This window comes from Hemiscyllium ocellatum, chromosome 1 (genome assembly GCF_020745735.1).
Source record: "Hemiscyllium ocellatum isolate sHemOce1 chromosome 1, sHemOce1.pat.X.cur, whole genome shotgun sequence".
Classification (NCBI taxonomy): Eukaryota; Metazoa; Chordata; class Chondrichthyes; order Orectolobiformes; family Hemiscylliidae; genus Hemiscyllium; species Hemiscyllium ocellatum.
The window spans coordinates 47,194,117-47,220,848 of NC_083401.1; the positions used below are offsets into that span (position 1 = coordinate 47,194,117).

At 39.6% G+C, this 26,732-nt stretch overlaps 1 protein-coding gene across 3 annotated transcripts in view; it reads left to right on the plus strand.

Moving 5' to 3' along the window:
* LOC132833420 (WD repeat-containing protein 7) overlaps positions 1-26,732 on the plus strand; it is a 673,682-nt gene that overhangs the window by 528,939 nt on the left and 118,011 nt on the right. For all 3 annotated transcript variants that reach the window (XM_060851797.1, XM_060851713.1, XM_060851878.1), the window contains 2 exons: positions 1,257-1,339; positions 5,429-5,528. In XM_060851797.1, coding sequence (XP_060707780.1) covers positions 1,257-1,339; positions 5,429-5,528 — 183 coding nt within the window. The remainder of the gene's footprint in view (positions 1-1,256; positions 1,340-5,428; positions 5,529-26,732) is intronic.

The window sequence follows — 26,732 nt, forward strand, 5'->3', positions numbered from 1 at the left end:
AGAAAACTTTATTATGTATCTAATCTTGCTAAAATTAGTGGACAACTGTGATATTGTTCATGATCATCTGGGATTGGAAACAGTATTTGATCCTTACTTACCCAAAACAAATTCTGACCTTAATAATTGCATATTTCCCAGTAATGTAATTAAACACATCTACAGTGTGAAGTTGTCTTTTGGGTGTTTGGGTTCTAGTTTTTGAAATCTGATAGATGAAAGCCACAGTCATTGTAAAGGCCTGAGGTTGGTTTGTAATTAGAAGTACTATCAGTTTGTACAACCTCATCATATGTGGCATGAATCTCATTCTAGTCCTACAGATTGACTTGTGGATAATATTGCCAAATGGTAGTATATGCATATTAAAGAGGAGAGCCCGGTATGCCATCCTTGGCAAAAACCAAGGCATTAGTCCATGTTTTCAGTGGAGTAGGTACTTTGGTACCATATTTAAGCATGAGGTTTTAAATATAAAATAATGCTGGCGACAATATAATACAAAGTTGGAAGTGGCCAAGTAGTCTAATGGCAGGGAACCTGCTGAAGCTGATTAAATTCTACAATTATGGATCAAACTCACTTTCCATGCCCAACGCTTCCAGTATTGTATCACTTCTTTCAATATTCCTTGACCTCAGTTAAAGGTTTGTACCATCTAATCAAAATGGAATTTGTCTTCCTCAGTTGCTAAAAATCTTTTAAGGACAAGCAATATTTTATGTAAACCAAAATTGTGTAAGACTTGAAAAATACTTGAAATTGATGATTACCTATTCTTTTAGTAGCGACTGGGAATGGTGCTGGTATTGTATGTCCTAAAAATTGTGAAATATGCTAGGAGAAAGTGAGGACTGGAGATCAGAGTCGAGAGTGTAGTGCTGGAAAAACACAGCAGGTCACGCAGCACCCGGGGAACCGGAGAGTCGGCGTTTCGGGCATAAACCTTTCATCAGGAAGCTGTGGAATTGTGAAATATGGCAACTGCATGTGTTAGTGATTGAAAAGCTAAATATTGAGTCTCGGGGCAAATGCTAGTCAAATGAACTGCTGTATTGAGGATAATGTATATTGTTGTTATGATGAACTATTCAGGCATATTCTGTCACATTTTTGATTTCAGCTTTGTAAATGGTGAAGAGGCAGAGAGAATACATATATACAGAACAATAGAATCTTAGAAAAGACAAATAATAATATACCTGGAGTGTTCATTTTCATTGATGAAACACTGGTGTCCTTATTTACTATTTCAGGTTATGGACATCATCATGTATTGCCTCGAAGGATCTTCGGTTAAGAAAAAGGGACTTCAGGAATGTTTCCCTTCAATTTGTCGGTGAGTGAACATAGGTTGCTATTGTACTGCAAATTTAGTTTGCACATGATGGTGAACATCTGATTTAAAGTCTGGCCTGATATCAAAACCAGTGTGATGAGAGTCCCTTTCCAATGTGGGTTCAAAGTTTGAGCTTAGGTTGTTTCTACAATACAATTACTCCACTGGCACATGTTACTTATAAGAGTGGAGTTTAAATGATGTTTTTTCAGGAATAGAGACAGTAGACTAAGTCAAATGGTGCAGTTCATCAAATAACAAACATTTCACCCTCCCCCAAAAGGAAACTTCTGTTATGTCTAGTACAACCTTAAAGTGCAGTGTAGATAACAATTATTGCTGGAATGAAGGTGGTTTATGTAGAATGGTCATAGATTCATAGAATCCCAACAGTGCAGATGGAGGCCATTTGGCCCATTAGGTTTGCACAAACCTGAGAATGATCTACAGTTGCCACCCTAACCCCACCTGCCGTAACCCCACATTTAGCATGGCTAATCCACCTAACCTGTACATCTTTAGACTATGGCTGGAAACTAGACCACCTGGAGGAAACCCAAACTCTGTACAAGGCTAGAATGGAATCCAGGTACCTCATGGTGTAAGACTGCAGTGCTACCCAATGTGCCACTGTGCCGCCCAAAAAACGATTGACTTTGGAGGAGAGCCCTGTAAGGGCTGCTATGCAGCCAGATAATTTGACGTAGAAACAAAGAAGATAGGAACAGGAATAGATCATTTGACCCCTTGAATCTGTCCTGCTATTCAATACCATCACAGCTGATCATCAAACTTAATACCCGAATCCTATCCTCCCCCCTTATCCATTGATCCTTTTAACCACAAGAGCTATATCTACCTTTTGTTTTGAAAACATGTATTTTGGCACCAACCACAGGTTCACCACCCCTGGTTTTGAACTGCCCGTACTATCAGGAACATCCTTCCTACATCTAAACTGTCTAGTACTGTTAGAATTTTATAAATTTCTATGAGATCACCCCTTATTCTTCTAAACTCCAGTGAATAAAATTTTAATCAACTCAATCTCTGCTTATATATCATATGTTAGTCCTGCCATTTCTGGAATCAACTTGATAAACTTTCATTGCACTCCACCACAACAAGGACAACCTTCCTCAGATGCAGTATTCCAGGCTGAGCATCACTAATGCTCTGCGTAATTGCCACAAAGCATCCTTGTTCCTGCACTTGAACCCTCTTACTTTGAAGGCAAACACCCAGTTTGCTGCCTTTACTGATTACTGGACCGACTCATGTTTTATGGTAATGAGAATAAGATAGTTTAAGTGATTCATTCATTCAAATGGTATTCTTTGCTAATAGTTGTCCAAACCCTAAATATTCATCTCGACCTAACTGGGAAGAGTAGACCTATAATTGTGCCCTACTGTTCCATAAGCTGTCACAAATGCAGAACTACACGAAATCCCAATAGGACCACCAAAATGTCAAACTTTTCTGACTAACTACTACCGAGCAAAATCAATTTACACCAGACTTTATCAGTGATAGTAACAAACTATTTATTGTAGTACACAGCTTTTACAAAAATCACAGAAAATGAAGGATTTCTCATCTATTATTCTGCAACTTAAAATTCTATCCTTTCAGAAAAATCCCAAATGCATACACACTCAATCATGATTAAGGGAAACCAAAAACAAACAAAAAGGACACAGAAAGAGTAAATAAATTTTTGAAGATCAAATGTTCCAGACCACAAGATGGAAAGTTATTTCCTCAGTCATTTTGATTTAACAATGATGACACACTGTTGTCTGGAGAATATTAGTTGTACTTCAGTTCACTTGTTGATCAGGTGGACCTAGGTCTTTTCTTGTTTTTGAATTCTTTCTTTTCAACTTTTTAGTTTGTCTGTAAGTTTCCCAGAGTGAGAGAGAAATTGATGTTTTCTGTTGGCGGGGTCTGGATTTTTTTCCCTCTCTGTTATTCCTGGCACTTTTCAACACTCTACAGCTCAACCGATTAAAAGATTGTTGTCAGGTGGAGTCAAAGTATGTTGGGGCCACTTGGTCTCAAATTCTTCATCTCACTCCTTCAATAAGCATCATTGTATGGTGTAGCTCAAAAATATGCAGCATTTTATTTACAATTTGTAAAACCGCCGGTATTTTTAGCAGCAAAGTATTGTGTAATATGTAATAGACAGTATCTTAAGTAAGACAAACAATTATTGTAACGTGGTTTATCAGTCATCATCATGACTGATACTCATCGTCATCTTTCTAAAATGAATTACAGTTGATGCTAAACATAGAAAACTGCCTTTGCATACTGTGACAATGCTATTTGACATTGTGTTGATGCAAATATTCTTTACATGATGAGAGAACCTAATTAAGATGAAGCTTTCTCAAAGAAGTGGCTTGCATAGTTACAGTTTCCGAGACACATTCAATAGTTTTGTTTCCAGCCAATCATGCTGATAGATTGAGAAGTAGATGTGCTACAATGTCAGGGGCTTTTTACGAATGCAGGTAGATCTCCTATAACGCTGTAGTTGTGTTCCAGAGAAACCTTGCTTCATAGAAAATCGCTTAATACAAATAATGGGGCCTATGGGAAAAGTGGGGTTAGGGGCAAACCAGCAAATAAAGTATCACTCATGATCGTTCAAAAATCACCCAAAAGTCAAACGCAAAGTTTAGCACAGACTGAATGAAGTTTGAAATCATATTTATTAACAAAACAAAAGTAAAATTAACACAGTGCATTTAAACTATGTAAGAAAGCTGCTCTCTGTACAGTATCTCTCACAGAAAGCTGTGTTTTGTCAGCGGCTGACATCACACGTGCAGAACAGCACAGAGATTGGGGCAGATATTGTGCATGGGTGGACACTGGAGCATAGGCAGAATGGCAAGAACACCAGTGCATGAGCAGAATGATGTAGGGATTTCGGCGTACACATCTACACATGAGCAGAACGGCGTGGAGATTTCAGCGTGCACATTGGTGCATGCACGGAACAAAGCACATGAACTGATCTCCACTGGAATCGCGCTTTGGCAAAAGGAAGTAGGCATTCCTCAAAATACCATGATATTATAGCCAAATCGTGCTGCCAAAACATGCATCATCCCAGAACTACCTGTATGTAAAAGAAGTACCATGTACCACATATCTTCTATCACACAGTTCAATAATTTCTACTAGCCACAGTTTTAAAAGAAAGAATTTCTCTTTTAAACTCAGCTGCATTTATATTTTGTATCTGCATGTATAAGTGCAACACAGTCAATTGCTAAATTATCTTCTGAAATGAAGCTGTAGCAGCAGCATGTTGCATTCGGTAATGGTTCTGAAGCGGTTAATGTTCATGTTACAATAGTTCCATCATTCTGTTGATGTCACACACAGCCTGTGGGTGGAGACAAGCAATTCTGCTTTCGCTTTCAGAAGCATCCAATGTACCTCTACTGGCTCCCTAAGCTCTTACCAATTATGCCTGACCAAATGTAGTTGTGCACATTGCTATCATGCAATAAATCTTCCTGTTATCCAGAAACAGTGCCTCATCTGTAGGTACTCTAAAGTGACATATCCACTATCACTAATCACTAGATTTTCCCAAGTCAAAGCAAAGACAAAGGAGGATTGGTGACAGCGAACTACCTCAAATTCCCCTTACCCAGTGTTATATTCTGATGGAAGTAGGAAATGCCACAAAGTACCAGTGTGATCCCACTGACAAAATAGCATTCAGCATTACCTGAAAATTACACTAACTTTTTTTAAGTGCCCTAGGAATGAGTTGGTTCGTCAGCTTTCAAGGTTGGCAGAATTAATATCTGTCACTGATTTGTCTGACTTTATTTTTAGTTAAAATATATAAAAGATGGTGACAGTGTTAAAGACACGGAACATAATGCAAAACAAAATCCTAAAATTATCTTTGTGTATTATAAATAACATGACATTTTTGATTTGGAACTTTATAAGTACAAGGGTGAGTGATCTCAAAGCACATTGCTGCTGTTGCTGGTTCACTGCAATGACATGCCAGTAGATTTCAGTTCTTTTGAAATTCTCTGTGGATTTCAGGTTCTACATGGTAAGCTGCTGTGAGAGGAGTAACAGAATAGCAGTCGGGGCTCGACATGGCTCAATGGCTTTATATGACATTCGCACAGGAAAATGCCAGGTAAATAAATCATTGTGACTTCCTCTCCATAAACTCTGAAAGTGATTGAAGAGAGAGACTTGTATTGTAGCCATAGACTTGCCATGTTGGGGTAATGCTATGGATAAGGCAAGACAATCAATAATTTAAGTAAGGCCTCGACCTTATAGAGAACACACTTCCACCATTACCATTCATTGTAACCAAAATAGCTACAATTGGCAAGGAAGAATGGCAAAAATATTCTTGTCACAGGAAAACCGTCACTGAATCAGAGAACACTGAGTTGGCATTAATGCTACCTATCTTTTAATAATCAGATCTTTGGCATTGCTGTATAAAGGCTTTTTTTTTGAAGCATTTTCATCTTGCAATCATCAGGAGAATTTATAAGAAATATCACGATAAAAAGAAAACAATATTTCTGTTCCCTGGGAAGAAGAATATTACTTGGTCGGCAAGTGGACTCTGATTAGCAGAAGCATTGTCATGGAGTATGTAACTGTTAATGATGACTGACACTTAACTGCCAAGTTTGTTTTAACTTTAAACCAGGCAGGTGGCCAAGGCATTCCTTGAGAAATGAACCAGAGAACAGCTAACACTTATTTAGTTAAGTTGAAACAGATGCAATCTGCAGAAATGATCTTTCTGGTTGTAAAATAAAAGGCCTTTTATTTAGCTTTCAACCGAGCTTCTTACACTAACCAGACAAACAGCAGGTCTATACATTCTTGTATTTGGTGAGAAACTGCAGTGGCGATATTTTGAAAAGCAAGGGATTGCTGAGGTGCTGACCATGTATTCACTGCTTTTGATAAGTATTTTGATGTGAGATGGAACTTTATTATTGACCAGGCTGAGTTCACCAGACATATCCTGGACTCAGATGAGAGCATTGATTATTTTGTGAATGACAGTTACAACTATGGCATCTTCAGAGAAGAGTTAATCTGAGACTAAATCACTGTGGTGATACTTGATGCTGCACAGTCTGACTTTCTACCATCCAGTGAAAGCCTCACACTGACAAAATAATTGTAGCCTGCTTGGTAGGGAGTGTTTGAAAAGCAGAACAAGCATCTAATTTAAAAAAGAACAAGATGATCTGACCTGTTTATGGAGCTGGTACGGTTTATTAACTGTGGGGGCTTCAATATGTCAACTGATAAACAGTCCTGGGCAGAAGAGGGCACTGGCATCACCAATAATTATCATGAGGTATACTCACCATCCTCAAAGATTGTCATCTCTGCCAAGGCAGAGAAAACATAGACTGTATGAGATAGAAGAGCATTTAGCAAGACAAAATGGAGCATATTTTAACAAAGGGAATCTGAGGAATAAGAGATGAGCTGAGGGCACAGATTAACACATGGAAATAAGATATCACAGCTATGACTGAGACTTGGCTGAAAGATGAACAGGATTCACAGCTCACCATTCCTAGTTACAGCATATTCAGAGGAGATCAAGAAAGAAAGACAGAAGAGGAGGGTGATGCAAGATTGAAGAAGCAATCACTTATAGCAGTATGGAGAGATGATATTTTGGAAGGATCATAAGGCAATATGGGGAAAGGGAAAAAAAAAGCAAAATGGGCAAATACTCTGTTGAGTCTGTATTATAAGTTTCTAAACACTGAGCAAAACTTGGAAAATCAAATATGTGATCAAATTTCAGAGAAGTATAAGACTAATAAGAGAGGAACAGTAGGATATTTTAAGTACCTGATTTCTTAAATTGCATCCAACATAACCTTTTCTGCTAGTAGTCTAATAAGGGAGGGGTCAGTTCTGGACCAAATATTCAAAAATTAGCTCAATAAGTGCAAGTGATTATCAGTAGGAGACCATTTTGGAGATAGTAACAATCATTCAGTCATATTTTGGATAATCACAGGAAAGGATAAGGAAGAGTCAGGAATAAAAGTTCTAAACTGGAGAAAGGCTAACTTTGCTAAAATAAAATATGATTTGGCCCAAGTGGACTGGCAACTGCTGTTTTGAGATAAAGCTGTGTTGGAGCAATGGGAAGCATTCAAGGAAAAAAAATAGCAAGAGTACAGGACAACTATCTTTCCATAAAGAGAAAGGGTGAAATCAAGACTGGAGAACCCTGAAACAAAAACAGAAATATCTGGAAAAGCACAACAGGTCTGGCAGCATTATGGAGAGAAATTGGAGAACAAACTGGATGTCCATGCACAGACATACTGAGATCAAGATACCGAGTGCTCAATACGACATAGTCCCTAGAGGAGTATAAAAGTGCAAGGGGATCTTAAGCAGGTTAAAGAGAAGCTAAGAGAGGGCATGAGTAATCAGTGGTAGGTACAATAAAGAAAAAATCCAAAAGGGTTATTAAAATATGTAAAGAGCAACTGAATAGAAACTTGAAAGAGAAAAGATTTACAAGGATGTTGTCAGGGTTGGAGGTTTTGAGCTATACGGAGAGGCTGAATAGGCTGGATCTGTTTTCCTTGGAGCACTGGAGGATGATGGGTGACCTTATAGAAGGGGACCATACAGAGGTTTATAAAATCATGAGGGGCATGGAATGAGTAACTAGACAAGGTCTTTTCCCAGGGTGGGTGAGTCCAGAACTAGAGGGCATAGATTTATGGTGAGAGTGGAAGGATTTAAAAGGGACCTCAGGGCAACTTTTTCATGCGAACGGTGGTGAGTGTATGAAATGAGCTGCCAGAGGCAGTGGTGGAGGCTGGTACAATGACTCATATAAAAGGCATCTGGATGCATATATGAATAGGAAGGGTTTAGAGGGCCAAATGCTGGCAAATTGGACTAAATTAATTTAGGAAATTTGGTCGGCATGGACAATTTGGACCGAAGGGTCTGTTTCCGTGCTATACATCTGTGACTCTATGTGGGCATAGTTCTTATTGAATGCTTTGTGTCAGTTTTCACAATGGAAAGGATGGTGCAGGTGGAGGACTGAAATACTAGACGAAATCAACATTGAGAAAAAGAGGCAGATAATTTTCAATGCCAAGTCTGGCCATTGGAGAGGTGCCAGAGAATTGAAGGACTGCTGTCGTGTTACAGTCAGTCTAAACTCAGTGTGCTATTAGAAAGAATTCTGAGGAACAGAATTTCCCTGCACTTGGAGGAATATTGATTAAACTGCAATTTTCAGCATGGATTTGTAAAGAGAAGATTGTGTTTGATAAGATTTTTAAGGGGATAACCGGAGTGCTGATGAAGGTAATGCTTTGGTGTGGTCTCTATAGACTTAGCAAGGCTCTCCTGCTCCTCGAATGCTGCCTGAATGCTGCTGTGTTTTTCCAGCACTACACTCTTTTGGTCTGGTCAAGAAAGTAAGAACCTATGCAATGGAAGGCAAAGTGCCTGTTCCAATCAAAATTAGCTGAGAAGCAGGGAGCAGAAGATGATGGTAGAGAGTGTTACTGTGACTGGAGGTCTGTCTCCTGTGGGAGTTCTGCAGGGCTCAGAGCTGGAGCCCATGATGTTTGTGATGTATTTTAATGATTTATTCTTAAATATAGGGTATGATCAAGACATTTGTGGATGACAAGAAAATTGTAGCGCGATATATAGTGAAGATGATAGCCATGAACTGTGGGAGGATGTCAACAGACCAGTCAGGTGGACAGAGGCATGGAAAATGGAATTCAGCCTTCGAAAAATGTAAAATGAGGGAGGGCTTGGAGAGGGCTAACAAGGCAAGGGATTACTGTATGAAAGGTAGCACCCTGGCAAGTACTGAAGATCAAAGGCTGCCTTGGTGTGTATTATCCACTGATTCCTGAATCTAGCAAATAGCTACGCTGGTTAAGAAGGGATATGGGATACTCGCTTTTATTAACTGAGACATAGATAACCAGAACAAGGTGATTATGCTGGAACTGCGTAAAACACCACGTTATAGGAAGGATGTAGTTGCAGTAGGTGCAGGGTAGTTTTACTAGGATGCTGTCTGGCCTGGAGGGTCTGAGCTATGAAGAACTCTTGGTTATGCTCGGGTTGTTATCTTTGGGAGCAGCAAAGTTGAGAGGAAACCTGATAGAGGCGTTTACGATTTTGAGGCTCATAGGGTGGATAGGAAGATACTTTTTCCGTTTGTAGAGGAGTGAATAATCAGGGGGCAATGGTTACCAGACTTCCACCAATCTCCAGGTGGTGGGAATCTGGAACTGTTTGCAGGGAAGAGTAGTTAAACCAAAAAACTATCATAACACATGAGCAATGTTAATGTATTCACCTGTGTTGCCATAGCCTCAAGGTTTGTGGTCCAAAAGCTGAAAAATGGATTTAGTGCCATCAGATCCTAGTTGTCTGGTGTAGATACAAAGAGCCAAATAAGCCCTTCTGTGCAGCAAGTATCTATATGTTTCTCTGTGAGAAGAGGTAATTTCAGGACAGCAAGAAGCTTCCATCTTTAAGACACAGGTCTGTATCAGTGGCACAAAAGATCTGTTGGAGGACAGTAAATTAGAAGGCTCTTAGCTTTTTGGGGATCATAGATCAGAGAACCTCTCCTCAGCTACTTTCCTCAGAGAAGTAGCCCAGATTACTGAAGCCTTTGGTCACAGAACAGAAAAAAATATTACACTCAGTATGGAGGCTGCAGTCTCCAATCTCTCAGATGGTGAGAGGTCCTTCACAGTCTGCCTCCTCTGTCCATGGGCAGATTACTTAGACTTCATGACTACAGGTCTCAGACACAGGAGGGAAGACATTTCACTAAATCTGTAAGTCCTTTCAAATCAACATTCCTGTTGTTAGCAGAGAGAACATTGTGGCACAGTGGTTAGCACTGCTGCTTCACAGCTCCGGGGATCTAGGTTCCAGTCTTAGATGACTGTGTGGAGCTTACACATTCTCCCTGTGTCTGCGTGAATTTCCTCTGGATGCTTCGGTTTCCTCCCACAATCCAAAGATGTCCAGGCTACGTGGATTAGCCATGGTAAATGCAGGGTGTTCCACACCGGTAGCCACAGGGAGATTTTCCTGACTGCTTCTGGAACAAGTAGATATCAGGATACCAGTAGTCATAACAACCTGCCAAGTTAGGTGACTGAAGTAGACGAGACTGGAAGAACACAGCAAGCCAGGCAGCATCAGGAGATGGAGAAGTTGACGTTTCAGGTGTAACCCTTCTCCAGGACTGGTGACTGTTTCTGGACTGTGGTAGTGCCATTTGACACTGACCTGTAAACCTGTGAAGAAATGAGTGTGTTAATGTAGATTTACTGAATTACTTAAGATGTTAATTGTTATAAATTTTCTACATTACACTACATTATGGTTACCTAAAATGTTGCTTCAGCATTTCAACTTCCAGTTTGTTTTTCAGAAAATTATTCCTATTTCTCTGGTTTATTTCAATGTTTGTATCATTCCAAGTTATGTTGTGTTCAAAAGGTTCTAGATTAGCTCTGTAGCCATTGTCTCCTTGAATTGTGACCTGTGGCCAGCTTGTGGTGAGTATTAAAATGTACTAAAAGTGTATCTGTCATCCTTGTCTCCAATTTTCCTCTCATCACTCTATCAGTTAAAGCTCATTGCTATAACTGAATTATTTCCACACTGCAGTCGAATCAGTCGTTTAGAACAAATATCACACCTTTGGATGTGAGGTTTAAGAATTACATATATTGAACGCAGGTTCAAATCTAGACCACAATGATGGAATGAAAAATCTTCTCTTAGAAATGGCATTAAGTACCATGCCTGTGACACACAAACTGTTGAAATTCAACATTAATTAGCACTTGCACTCTGGAGATCAACGTGTTTGATGTGGGAAATAGAGATATGTCACTCTAGTGTACCTGAATATGATCTTGTGAGATCTGAGTTGTGTGGAGATATCATTACTTTACATCTAACTTTGTTATATCTTCCTTGGGAGTGCTTATGTTGACACTGAATGCCATTGACCAAAAAAAGAAATTCATTTCAAAACTCTTGCCATAAAATTGTTTGTTGGAAAGGATTCTTTTTCAGAAAAATCACTCATGAAATAAAGTAAAATCTATAAACATGCAGTTTACACTGTTAGAACCAGAAAGACTGATGGTCAGAATATATAATGTATCTCTCTGCATAAAAATGCACATCTTTCATACCTGTCCATTGCTATCTCCAGCAGATGGGATACACTGTAAACTGGTATAATATTTACTGTATCTCACATCTAGTTACTGACTGAAGTGTAAATTTATTCTGTAATCACTTGTTACATAGATGTCTACATTAATGTTTAGCATTAATACATTTTTGGGAGGGTTGAAATTCCTGTCTTATGGAGAAATAAACTGAGAATGTCCTACTATAAGGGTAATAGAGTTGGTCTTTTAGACTTCTGGGTAAAGGCATAATTGTTTTTACACTGCAGTTTTACTCTCGGCGTGCCGTGACATAGAAATGTGTTTCTGTAGTGACAAAAATAGGCTATATTGAGTTAGGTGTCTTCACTCACATTGTTTGCTAGTTAGGAGGTGGTGCTTTGCACATGTGGATATAGCCAGTTTTGTGTAATTTCTTGCTTTCCAAGTACCTGGAATGGAGCAAAATGCTCAACTCTGACCTTCTCAAGACCATTGCTCTTTCTGATTTACTATTACTTCGCATGAATCAGTCTCTGCAGTGAACAGGAATCTCATTACTACTTTTGGAGGATGCAAATTTCTGATTTTACAAAACAAGTTGTATAACTTTTCACCACTTTCAATGCTTCATCCTTGGAAACAGCAAGACAGACTAACTGTATGATTGGAGAGTGTAAGGGAGAATGGAAATGATAGAATGGTAAGTGCGAGGAAAGCCCAAAAAGTGCCCCCATTAACTGACGAAGAGGTAATTGGAGTAGTTGCTAGTGTAGGAGGTATGACACTCAACAGATTTCAGCAACATTTGAACGTGGAATATTTGAAAGGTGCCATTGTGAGTCACAGAAGGCTGAGTCACAAAGGATTATATTATGAAGGGAAGTGGTGGTAGTTACAGTGCTGGTGCAATCTAAGGGGAATGAAGGAAGAATTTCTGAATGAAGAGGTGAGTGGATCTCTGATTCTGGGATATGGGAGGTAAGGGGTCTGTCGGAAGATCTTGCCCACTTGATTGTGTGTCGATGCCTCTCTAAAAGGAGCTGAAATACATTTGTGAAGTGTAGAGAAGGTAATGTATTTTTGGTAAAGAGAAAGCCTGCTTGATAGTTTGCTTAAACCATAATGTCAGTTATTTTTTCCATACACTGTAGATTTAAAAAAAATCAACTTTTATAAAATTAGCTGCAATGCACCTTTTTTAATTTGAAATGTCAAAGTTTAAACACGGCATGGGAGATTTTATTGTCTCATAAAACCCTAGGAGGGATAGTTGGATATCTCACTGCATCGTAAAAGTTACAGGGCAGGAAGAGGCCATATAATTTGTCACATCTGTCTGCCATGGTACCATTTCCTTTTATGGTTTCAACTTTCACTTTGCCAGGACTTCTAAATGATGCACCTTATCTTTAGAAAAACAGTTTTATTTTATGCACAGTAAAATGGGATCTTAAGAAGAACATTTTCTTCAAATTTGCTGGTAAAGTTCCATCTGTGTTCCTAATTTTTCCATTTAAATCGGGCCATGGAAAATTGAAATAATATAAAGCCATATTAAAATATGAGTACAGGTATGGGTGTAGGAAACTGTTTTTTTTGAAGAATTGCGTACAGCTAATACTCAAAATGTGCTAACCACAGTATTGGACTGAGTTGTCTCAATGAAGTTTAAGCATGTTGATGGACAAGGCCATTGCTGCCTGCAGACATATTGTTTAGTTTGTTGAGTACACGGTGACAAGGGGGCTTGTGGGTGTTGACACACTGAAGTATCTTGTTTTATGACTTTCAAATTACTTTCAGAATTTCTGGTTGCTGCAACTGTTGACTGTTTGGTAACAAGATGACGTCTGTTCACTATCCACTGCTTACTGGACCTTTCCATGGATTGTACAGAGCAGCATAATAAACAAATTCAATTCTCCCGTCATTTTTTTAAACTACTTGTTTTGCTGCAACGTTGCTTCCTGAAGTGTAACATTTTTCCTGTAATTTTGAATGGTAAACAAAGCAAGCATATGGTGATAGTGATGGAATAAAGTAGCAATTGAACTGTATTCTCACTGTTGTTCAGAAGGGAAGGGGAAACAGGAGCAGAGCATTAGTCACTGGGGACTTTATAGTTAGGGAGACAGATAGGAGGTTCTGTGGGAAGGAGAGAGATTCACGGTTGGTATGTTGCCTCCTAGGTGCCAGGGTTCAAGATGTCTCTGATCGTGTTTTTGGGATCCTTGAGGGGGAGGGGGAGCAACCCCAAGTCGTGGTCCACATAGGCACTACTGACATAGGTAGGAAAAGGGGGAGGTGGATTTAAGGCAAAAATTCAATGAACGAGGGTGGAATCTTGGAGCAAGAACAAACGGAGTTGTTATTTCTGGTTTGTTGCCCGTGCCACACCGTAGCAAGGCGAGGAATAGGGAGAGAGAGGAGTTGAACACGTGGCTACAGGGATGGTGTAGAAGGGAGGGTTTCGGATTTCTGGATAATTGGGCTCATTCTGGGGTAGGTGGTACCTCTACAAACGGGGTGGGGCGGGGGGGGGGGGGGGGGCAATATTTGCTAATGCTCTTCGGGAGGGTTTAAACTAATTCCGCAGGGGGAATGGGAACCTAAATTGTAGTTCGAGTGTCCAGGAGATTGAGAGTACTGAGGTCGCAAGAGTGAATCGACAAACAGGAACATGGTTTGAAGTGTGTCTACTTCAACACCAGGAGCATCTGGACTAAGGCAGGTGAACTTGCAGCATGGGTTGGTTCCTGGACTTCGATGTTGTGGCCATTTCAGAAACATGGATAGAGCAGGGACAGGAATGGTTGTTGCAGGTTCCAAGGTTTAGATGTTTCAGTTAAGAACAGAGAAGATGGTAAAAGAGGGGAAGGTGTGGCATGGTTAGTCAAGGACAGTATTGCAGTGGCAGAAAGGATGTTTGAGGGCTCATTGACTGAGGTAGAATGGGATGAGGTTAGAAACAGGAAAGGTGAGGTCACCCTGTTAACAGTTTTCTATAGGCCTCCAAATAGTTCCAGAGGTGTAGAAGAAAGGATTACACAGATGATTCTGGATAGGAGCAAGAGTAACATGGTACTTGTTATGAGAAACTTTGACTTTCCAAATATTGACTGGAAATACTATAGTTCAAGTAGTTTAGAAGCATCTAAATCCCAGAATCTGCAACAACCATTCCCGTCCCTGCTCTATCTATGTGTCCAAAATGGCCACAATATTGAAGTCCCAGGAACCAACACATCTTATTCAGGATGCTCTTAGCATTTCAGTCAACATACTTCAAACCACCTTCCTGCTTGCTGGTGAACTCTTGTGACCTTGAAACCTCATTTCTGACCTCACTACTCTCAACCTCCTGGATACTGGAACTACAATTTAGGTTCCTATCCCCCTGCTGAATTAGTTTAAACCCTCCTGAAGAACATCATCAAATTTCCCCCACAGAATATTGGTACCCTTCTGGTTCAGGTGTGGACCATCTTGTTTATAGAGATAAAACCTACCCCAGAATGAGCTCCAGTTATCCAGGAATCCAAAACCCTCCCTCCTGCACCATCCCTGTAGCCACATATTCAACTCCTCTCTCTCCCTATTCCTCACCTCCATAGCAAGTGGCTTGGGCAACAAACCAGAGATGACAATTCTGTTTGTTCTACCTCCAAGCTTCCACCCTAGCTCACTAAATTTCTGTCTTAAATCCCCATCCCTTTCCTTCCTATGTCATTAGTGCCTATATGGACCACGATTTGGGGGTGCTCCCCCTTCCCCTCGAGGATCCCAAAAACACAATCAGAGACATCACAAACTCTGGCACCTGGAAGGCAACACACCAACCACAGGTCTCTCTCGTCCCCAAATAACCTCCCATCTGTCTCCCTAACTATGGAGTCCCCAATGACTAATGCTCTGCTCATCTTCCCCCTTCCCTTCTGAACAACAGGGCAAGAGTCTGTGCCAGGCACTGGTACCCCATGGCTTACCTCTGGTAAGTTGCCCCCCCCCACACACAGTATCCAAAATGGTATACTTGTTATGAGGGGAACGGCCACAGGGGTTCCTTGCACTGCCTGCCAGTTCTCTTTCCGTCCCTTGACTGTAACCCATCTGCCTTTTTCTTGCACCTGAGGTGTGACCACCTCCCTGTAATTCCTCTGAATAAGCCCCTCCCCCTCTCCAATGATCCAAAGTTTATCCAACTCCCACTCTAGTTCCCTAACATGGTTTTCGAGGAACTGGATTGGGTGCACGTCCTGCAGGGGAGGTCAGCAGGGTAACTTGTGGTGACCTCCTACATTCTGCAGGAGGAACATTCACCTCCCCTAATCACCATTCACACTATTCTAAATTCCCAAAGAAAGTGTAGAAAAATAAAGAATTTTTAAATAAACTAGTTACCTTACCAATCTGGGGCACAGAACCTTTTATTTTGGTTAGAGGAGGAGGATGGGTGAGACCTAAGTAGTGTACTGGGTAACTCAAACACCCAAATATATTACTTGACTTAATCGGAGTCCCATGTCCGTCCTGCTCAGCATATGCTCCATCTATTCACGAGGTAAGTTTTTAAATCAGTGACTTACCTGCCCGTCAGCTCCCTGGTCGACGCTCCCTCTCTTCCTGCTGCTGAAACTAAAATGGAGGGCCCCAATGCTCAAGGTCAGTTTTAAAGTCAGTGTATCACCTTTCTGTCAGCCCTCTGGCCAACGCTCCCACTCTTCCTGCTGTTGAAACAAAAATCCTGAAATAAATAAGGGCATATAAATGGTCATGGGATAAACATATGGATGAAAGTGGAATAGTATCGGATAGATAGGCTTCGGCTTGGTTCTACAGGTCAATGCAGATCAAGGGCCGAAGATCCTGTTCTGCACTGTAATGTTCTATATTCTGTGAACTCATCCATTTATCTTTTATCTAACTCAGTTCGATTACAGTATTATCCAAATTTTGATTCTTTTTACCTCTACTTTATTGACTGAATCAAACTTTATGCAGTTACTACAGTATCCTTCGATGAGGTATTGCCTTATGAGGTGAAGCCTGCATTCCTAACCCTTTGCTGAGTGTATGTTCCAGTGGTCCACATCGAATAATTAACCCAGTTTCCCATAATCATTATGGAGCATACAAATGTTACCCAGTACAAAATCAAATGATTAAAAGCATAATCATCATAGAGAGCTATGTACAGGCTAAAACTATTGCATTAATATATTTCAATAACACAGATAGCGGAACTGGAAGAAAGAATAAGCAATTTATTTAAAACAATTATATTGCATCCCTCACCACCTCAGGCTCCCATATTCATCGAATAACTTCTGAAGAACACTCAGTCTTGTTGAAGTGGCAGCAGCTGGAGAATCGTGCTCATTTTTTTATGGACAATATGGCAATGTTCTGCAATGTGGTCATTCAGTCTTGTTTTTTGTCTTCCCACTTTGTAAGCAGTAAATGCAGTATACTGTATTGAATGAAGTGCAGGTAAATTGCTACTTCATCTGGAAGATGTGTCTGGGATCTTGGATAGAGAGAAATGGGCAAACGTTGCACCTTCTGCGATTGCATGGGAAGGTGTCTTGGGTATGTGGGCAAGTGCTGGTAGTGGAGATCTCCTTTGCAACTGTTCTATTAAATCATCTAATGCCTTTTCAGAAAGCGTGAAAATCCTTTCCCTTTTCTGTCGCTTCATTGGGGTATTTCCTCAGTTTCAGTATGATAACCGCAGCTGCTGCTTAGGAGTTAATGCTGCTTTTAAGAGGCCTGAACTGGCTAGTTTAGATAGACCAGCTGAAAAATATCTTACCCATCCAGGCTGCAGGCTCTTGAGCATACGGCCAGCTCTTAGCACAGTTGGCACTGGGCTGTTTGCTGAAATCATCAAAATGAGGAAGCAGCCTGAAATGATGTGCCCCAGCAGAGACCAGCTTAAGCACCAAGTCGTGATGTTAGTATCGTATCTGAAAACAGAAAGAATTAAACTTTCTCTTATTTTATTTAGTACAGGAATTTTGAAGAAAACAATTTGAATTTTATATTCTATAATCAAGATTAGTGTCTTAATAAGGAAGCCACTTTTTATGAATACTGTTTAGCTTTGAGTGAATTTTTTTTTTGTAAAACCATGAAACGGGAAACCATCTCAAAGAATCATTGACTTTTATTTAAAGCGATTTTCATGAAAATATCATGTGATTAAAATGTACTGCAAGTTTGTTGTTGTAAAGCTGTCGACTTGATAATGAACAACAACAGTGTGGAGTAAAAAAAACCCATCCTCTTGATCCTTGCTGTAAGGAAGCAGGGAAACATTTCAAATTAAACAGATGATGTTAGTCTCTCAAGAATAAACAGCATCTCCTGATAGGCTCTTCATGCCATTTGGACACACTTTTTTAGTTTAAGGTTGCATGATTTAATTGTGGATCAGCTTTTCAGGGTGTACTATCTTAAGGAGAGTATCACCTGTTTTAAGCTACTACATTAATGTGTATAACTATATGAGGCTAATATATTCTGTTGTTAATTTTGTATGTGAAGTGCTATAAGACCCCTGCAAGATTTTGTATTTAAATCACAGCTTTAATGTGAAATGTACCAAGATGCTTCATGAAAGCATTTTCTCACAAAATTAGATGATCTGCACAAGGCAATGTTAGTTTAAATGGCCAAATGCTTGACCAAAGACTAAGGTCTAAGAATCATCTTAAAGATTAGAAGAGGAGGGTTGGAGATGTTTAGTGAAGAAATTCTAGAACTTAGGGCCTAAGCAGCTGACGATTCGGCTGCCAGTGATGAAGCAATTTAAATTGTGCATATTCAAAAGGAATGCAGCAATCAAGAGTGTTGTGAATGTTTAGGAGGTTACAGAGATGGAGAGAGGCAAGGCCATAGAGAGATTTTAAAACCTCAAATCAAGATATTACTTGTCTGAGGGCCAATGTAAGTCAGTGAACACAGGAATGATAGGGGAATTGGACTTGGTGCAAATTAAGGCATGGTCGGCAGGGTTGTAGATAACATCAGGTTTACAGAGAATAGAATGTGAGCAGCTAACCATTATTACATTGTCAAAATCAAGTTCAGAGGCAACAAAGTCATGAAGGTTTAAGTTACACATTAAGTGAGGCACGGACAAAGATGGACAATGTTATACAAGCTAATGCCAGTAGTTTAGTGCACACGTCTGTTTGAAGATTCGTTTGAGGTACAAAACTGACACCAAGATTTCAAACACTCCGGCTTATTTTCTGACAGTTACCAGTGAGAGGGATTGAGTCAGAACCTCAAGTTTGGAGCAGAATTTTAAAAAGTGGCATTTTTAATCTTTCCAGTATTTATTTGAATGAAATTTCTGTTCTTCTGGAACTGATATCAGTTAGGCAGTCTGCTAATTTGACAGCAGTGAAGAAATCCAGAGAGATGGTGATGCAGGAGAGCTGTATGTGTCAATGTAAAGATGAAAACTAGCACATTGTATGAGATGATGATGTCAAGGGATACAATGTACATGAGAGATAGAAGGGGGCAAGGATAGATCCATACATGAAACCAAAGCCAATAGAACAAATGGAAAGATAACTTATTGAAAGTGATTAAATAGATAGGATTAAATATTTCAGAATGGAAATATTGAGCAAATTCAGTCCCACCCAGCTCCATACAGTGCAGAGGTACAAAACCAACACAAAGTGACAGAAGAAACATGATAGAAAGCGACATCAAATTTGTCATGTTTGATGGAGGATTGCATATGGAATATTTTCTTACACCAGTGAATACAGATAGATGATTATATTTCCATTCATTTGTAATGTAATGTTGCAGCATATTCCCCCCGTTAGAAGCAAATCGGGCAAAGTGTGTTGGCTGTGACTTGACACATTAAATCTCTTAGTCATAATCATGATATGGAGGTGCCGGTGTTTGATAAGGTCAGAAGTCAGACAACACCAGGTTATAGTCCAACAGGTTTATTTGAAATTATAAGCTTTTGGAGCGAAGCTCCTTCATCAGATGCACTGCACCTGTTGAAGGTGTGTCACTCTGAAAGCTTGCGATTTTGAATAAACCTGGTGTTGTGTGCTTTTTGGCCTTACTCATAATTATGAGAGAAATATAACATGGCAATCTAATAAGGATAGTAATAAAAGTGACCATAAATTAAAGAAAAAGCTTGAAAACTAGTGATTAATACTTTGTTAATGGAATGTTTAACTACTTTTCAAAATGCACTCAGCTACATATCACAAGACATAAGTTGCTAAATCTTTACTCTTGTAGTTAACTGATTCTATTTTGATAGTTGGTAGTTACCACAGATACCTATTAAAAATTGCACTGTCCTCATCATGCTCAGTAATGACATCTGACATCAGGATTGAAGGTTGTCTTTCACGATGCATTATAAACATAAATTATTGACAGTGTATTGGTTCTTCTGATGCTGGGAAGAAAACACATTGTCATTTTCCTACAGTTGCCTCATTCTGTGAGATGTGCAAATCTACTGGATCTACACTGATCCAGTTTCTTCCAGTTTTTTACATTGAGGAAAATTCAGAATAGTAATCTTGTAGAACTTGGTGACATTATAATTTAAAGCTGGAGGATAATTGGTATCATACTTATTACTCAGGGCAAATTCTGAAGTAATTTTATTTTGGGTGCTAAGTGGCAGTGTATGTGGCATGTGTATCTAATATATTAATGGACTTGTTCATGTGCACTTTACTGTACAGTTGTACATAATTTATTTTTGTCCTTAAAATCTTATTAGAACAGTGCTTTTTCAAACAGCACTTCTCCTAGTTGCTGCTAGTACACATTACGAGCTAGCAAAATACATTATTGTCAGTAAATGAGATGACTATCAACCATGGCCATGTATGAGGTCTAGATTACTACACATCTCTGCTCCCTTGCCTTAAACTAATAGCTGTTCTTTGTTTAATGTCTGAATGAATTTGTTATTAAAGAAAAATTTATTATTGCCAAAGTCATTACGACACATTTTTACTCATTCTATCCAATATGTTAAACCATTGAGTGTTAAAATAGCATTTATATCTCTAAAGTAGTTTTCAAAACATCATTATTCAAGGAATATTTGTGAGTTGAATTAGATGTTTCACCAAGTGTATCTGAACAGCATATTTTTATTGGATATAATCATGGAAACTAATGGCAACTAGCTTGAAGGTAAGTACAAGAGTTCGGTTTGTTGAATCATTCTGCTTGTGCTCTAACCAGGTGGAGTGTAAGCTGAAATATTGTTATATGCTAGGGTATTAACAAATGATTCTTTGTGTCATTGTTTTGTCCTGGATTGATTGGTTGTCTCAAACACAATGCTAACTGTGACAGTGAGAAATGGTAGAACTGGGGAACTGGGAATCTGTCAGTACCATGGTTCAAACTCTAAATCCATAATCGAAGATTATTTTTTCTCAATGCCCAACTCCTTCCATGGGTGAGTAAGAACAGCCAGCATAGATTTGTTAAAGAAAATTTGGAAGATTTAGCAGAACTCTTTTTGGAGCTGTAAAAGAATGCAGTAGATGTCATGTAAATGGATTTTCATAGACTGTTGAATGAGGTCATTTCTAAGGCTGTGTTTGAAAAATTCAAGTATATGAGGCCAGACTTTGGAACAGAATCCAGGACAGTTAAGTACAGCACATTTCCTCCCTTAAGGCTGCTATGTTAAGATTTGAACCTATAACCTTAGAACATTAACCTGGATCTCGATATTACTAGTCCAGTGGCATTACCATTACATCACTGTCTCTCCAATTAACATTGCGGTAACCATGGCACAGGTCATAGAGATGTACAGCACAGAAACAGCCCCTTTGGCCCCGACCAGATATCCCAACCTAATCTACTCCCACTTGCCAACACCCTCCCCATTTCCCTCCAAACCCTTCATATTCTTATACTCATCCAGATGCCTTTTAAATCTTGCAATTGTACACATCTCCACCACTTCCTCTGGCAGTTCATTCCATACACGTACCACCTTCTACATGAAAACATAGCCCTTAGGTCGCTTTTATATATTTCTCCCCTCACTGTAAAACTATGCCGTCTAGTTCTGGACTCACCCACCTCTGGGCAAAGACCTTGTCTATATATGCTATCCATGCCCCTTATGATTTTATAAACCTCGGTAAGGTCACCCCTCAGCCTCTGATGCTCCATAGAAAACAGCTCCAGCCTATTTAACCTCTCTTTATAATTCAAATCCTCCAACCCTGGCAACATCCTTATAAATCTTTTCTGAACCCTTTCCAGTTTCACAACATCCTTCCTACAGGAAGGAGACCAGAATTGCATGCAATATTCCAAACGTGGCCTAACCAATGTCCTGTACAGCTGCAACATGACCTCCCAACTCCTGTACTCAATACTCTGACCAATAAAGGAAAGCATACCAAAATGCCACCTTCACTATCCTGTCTACCTGTGACTCCACTTTTAAGGAGCTATGAACCTACACTCCAAGGTCTCTTTGTTCAGCAACACTCCCTAGGACCTTACCATTAAGTGCTTAAGTTCTGCTAAGATTTGCTTTCCCAAAAGGGGATGGCACAGTGGCACAGTGGGTAGCACTGCTGCCTCACAGCACCAGGGACCCAGGTTCAATTCCAGCCTGTGTGGTTGTCTGTGTGGAGTTTCCACATTCTCCCTGTTACTGCGTGAGTTTTCTCCGGGTGCTCCGGTTTCCCCTCACAATCCAAAAAAGATGTGCAGGTTAGATGAATTGGCCATGCTAAATTGCCCATAGTGTTAGGTGCATTAGTTGCTCTTAGTTACTGGGTGGGTTAATCTTTGGGGAGTCGGTGTGGACTTGTTGGGCTGAAGGGCCTGTTTCCACACTGTAGGGAATCTAATCTAATCTAAAAATGCAACGCCTCGCATTTATCTAAATTAAACTCCATCTGCCACTTCTCAGCCAATTGATCCATCTGATCAACATCCCATTGTAATCTGAGGTAATCTTCGCTGTCCTCTAAACCTCCAATTTTGGTGTCATCTGTAAACTTACTAACTATATCTCTTATGCTTACTTTCAAATCATTTATATAAGTGATGAAAAGTAGTGGACTCAGCGCTGATCCTTGTGGCACCCCACTGGTCACAGGCCTCCAGTCTGAAAAACAACCTTCCACCACCACTCTCTGTCTTCTATCTGAGTCCGTTCTGTATCCAAATGGCGAGTTCTCCCTGTATTCCAAATCTAACCTTGCTAACTAGTCTTCCATGAGGAACCTTGTCGAACGCCTCACTGAAGTCCATATAGAGCACGTCTACTGCTCTGCCCTCATCAATCCTCTTTATTACTTCTTCAAAAAACATGATCAAGTTCATGAGACATGATTTCCCATTCACAAAGCCATGTTGACTATTCCCAATCAGTTGAGAAATCGGTGTTCAGAACTTCACGAGCGTAGGGTGTCTTCACCTTCCTGGCATCGTGAGGCAGGAGAACTGGACTCCATCTGGGCACCAGGATGGCTGCAGGTGGAAATCAGTGCTAAACTTTGTGAAATTGTGGAATTAGAGATGAACTAATTCATTCTATACTGGAAGAGCAGATTGTCAGGCAACAGGAGGCCAGTGGAGAGGGAAGTCAGACATTGCGGGGGGAAAAGAATTTGTAGTACCCTGGGTATAGGATCCACAGAGGAAACATTTATGTATGTTTTAGTGAATGCATCCACTCTTGGAGAAATTAAGAGGTTGCAAGAAAGAAGGAAAAATTCAAAAGCAAAAACAGAAATTGCTGGAAAATCTCAGTAGGCCAGGCAGCATCTGTGGAGAGAAATCAGAGTTAACGATTCAAGTCCAATGACTCTTCTTCAGAACATTCAGAAGTTATGCTTTAAATGTTACGATTTTAAAATCTCAAACAACAATTAAAGCATGAAGGAGTGAGACAATAGTTAGTATCAAGGGAGGCTGAGTGCCACTTCCTGCATTATTAAAAGGCTACTTAGACTAAAATGGGCAGGTTTTAACTGTTTGTGGTGAGTTTGATTCATAACTACCAGCAAAAAATGGAACTTGATGATAATTAATGCATTTCAGTGGTGCAGCAGCCAGTATGATGGTGTTTTTAATAAGCTAGTGTCAGAGTGATGTAAATCAGAGGGGAACATTTAGACATTTGAGTTTGACCACATATCATACCATCTCCTAAGACTGCTTTATTATTTGCTCATAAGTAACACCGAGTACCAATGGTCTCATTGCTACTTTGACAGCAAATTATGGTTCATTGATTAAATCAATTTGAGTACTTTTTACCTCTTGTATATACAGGATATTAAAGCCATGAAGAACATACGGTATAGATTTACCCAGGTGTGTTAAGAAGTTGCAGCTGTACTTATGAGTGATAATTGTAATAATAGAATTATTGTAGCAGAAAAGACTAAATTTTTAAAGTTAGAAAAATCTTAATAGAGTGATAGGAAAATGAACGATGAATGAACAGCAGTTTAAAATTGTTATCATGTGTGAACAAGATGGTTATGAGTATGTCTTGACCAGAGTGTTCTTGGGACATGAAATATTCTGTTACTGAAAGTGATTAAGACAGATACTATTGCATTTTTTAAACAGAAAATTGGATAAGTAATTAGAAGGTGGTCAAAAAGGAGAAGAAGATAGTGAGATCAGTCATCAATTTCTCTATCATTGAGTTGGACAGGCACGCAGGGAGAAAATTGAAGGTTCCTGCAAGGTTTACTGTTTTGAATAATCTTGGAGGTATTGGAATCTTGGGAAAGCAACAGCAGCAGCCAGAACAATGGATCCATGAATGGATCTATTGTAAAGCAGGGAGGGTCAAAGTGTAAGGGAGTGGTAGTGATAGGAGTCTATTGCCGGGGCACAGTTACACATTACTTTGGTCATGAACGAGATTCTAGGTTAAAATGCTGCCTCCCTGCTGGCAGGGTCAAGGATGTCTGTGAGCAGGCACAGGGCATTCTGAAAGGGGAAAGTGAGCAGCCAGAGGTCATGGTCCATACTGGTACTAACTACAGAGGCAGGAAGAGAGATGAGGTTCTGCAAAGGAAATTTTAGGAATTAGATAGAAAGTTGAAATGCAGGACCTTTCATATTGTAATCTCAAGATTACTTCCTGTGCCACCTGCTATGAAGCCAGAAATAAGAAGATAATATAGTTAATATAGATAATATAATAATGTGTGACTAAAGAACTGGTGTAGGATGGATGATTCTTATTATTATCAGTGGGCCTTATCAAATCAAAAGGAAATTGAGTGAGGTGAGTAATTGGATAAGAACACCAGATAGAAGGAAAACTCATGGAGTGTATTATGTGAATATGTTCAAATGGTATTATGATTGGGAAGGAAAGCAAAAGGAGAATGTGATAGTTGTTACAACTTGGAGTGAAGAATCAAACCCAGACAGACTTAAATTTGATAATCGTCAAATTAAATTAGACAATGAGGAAGTTGTCAAAAATTGGGATAAATTATTGAGTTACCTTCCAGATGAAAATCAAAATCTCCTGAAAGCGTTATTACAATCATATGGGGAGATACCTGAGAGTAAGCTGGAAAGGACTCACATCATTACGCACGATGTAGTTATAGGAAATGCTGTTTCAACGAAGCAACATCCTTGTCAACTTAATAAAAACTGAAAGAACTGCAGATGTTGTAAGTCAAAATCAAAAACAGAAATTGTTGAAAAACCTTAGCAGGTCTGGCAGTATCCTTGGAGAGAAATCAGAGTTAACATTTCAGTCGACGGACCTTTTCTCAATTTTAAGGAAGGGTCACTGCACCCGAAACAGTAACTCTGATTTCCCTTCACATATGCTGCCAGACCTGCTGAGCATTTCCAGCAATTTCTGTTTTTGTTCCGAATATATTTGACCTTCTAATCTTGCCATAGCTTCAAAAAGAGATTGAAAACATGTTTAAAGACAATATAATCGAAATGAGTTGCAGCAAATGGAGCTCACCCATAGTGGTGGTGCCAAAACCAGATGACACCCAACATTTATATGTTGATTACCACAAAGTCAGTGCAGTTACAAAATGTGATTCAAAACCTATTCCAATCCAGGCTGGAGGTCTGTATTGAGAAGCAAGTGGGACAAGCAATTTATATTTCAAAACTGGATTTACTAAAAGGTTACAGGGATTACCCAGTTGTGGGGTGTACATAAGTGATCTAGTGATTGTTTTAGGCACACATGGAAACAACGTTGATCTGAAAGAGCGAAGGAATTGTTGGCTTTCATGACACCAAATAAACTTTACCAGTTTAAAGTCATGTCGTTTGGTATGAAAAGTGCCCCAGCGAAGTTTCAAAGACTAGCCAATAAAGTCATTTTGGGATTACCCAGTTGTGGGGTGTACATAAGTGATCTAGTGATTGTTTTAGGCACACATGGAAACAACGTTTGGAGCATTTATCAAAATTGTTTGATTAACTTCAGAAGTCAAGCTTAGTGATAAACCTATTTTAACCCGAAATTGTACCAAATTTTAGCAGCATGTTTCACTGACTAACTTGTTGAAAAAGTTTAGGAAGTTGCATTAGGCAGAGGAATGTCAGAAGGCATTTGACAACCTGAAAACGGTGTTAACCACTGCCCAATGTTAGTCACACCTAATTGCACAACGCCATTCAAGTTGGCTATTGATGTGAGTGATATGGGAATCGGCGCTGTACTCTTGCAAGAAGATGACCAGAGGTAGAAAGATTATTGGGTATTTTTCCAGAAAGTTGAATATTCACCAACAGAAATATTCCACAACTGGACAGCAAATCTTGGAAAGGTGCAGATGTAAATAGTTGTTGTTACGGGTGACTTCAATTTCCCCAATATTGATTGGAACCTCCTTAATGCAGATGCTCTGGATGCAGCCGATTTTGTCAGGTGTGTCCAGGAGGGATTCCTGACCCAATATGTAGATGGGCTGACTACAGGGGAGGCCATATTGGATTTGGTGCTAGGCAACAGGCCAGACCAGGCCAGGTGTCATATCTCTTGGTAGGAGAGCATTTTGGTGACAGTGACCACAATTGCCTCATCTTTATCATAGCCATGGAGAGAAGTAGGAGTAAACTGT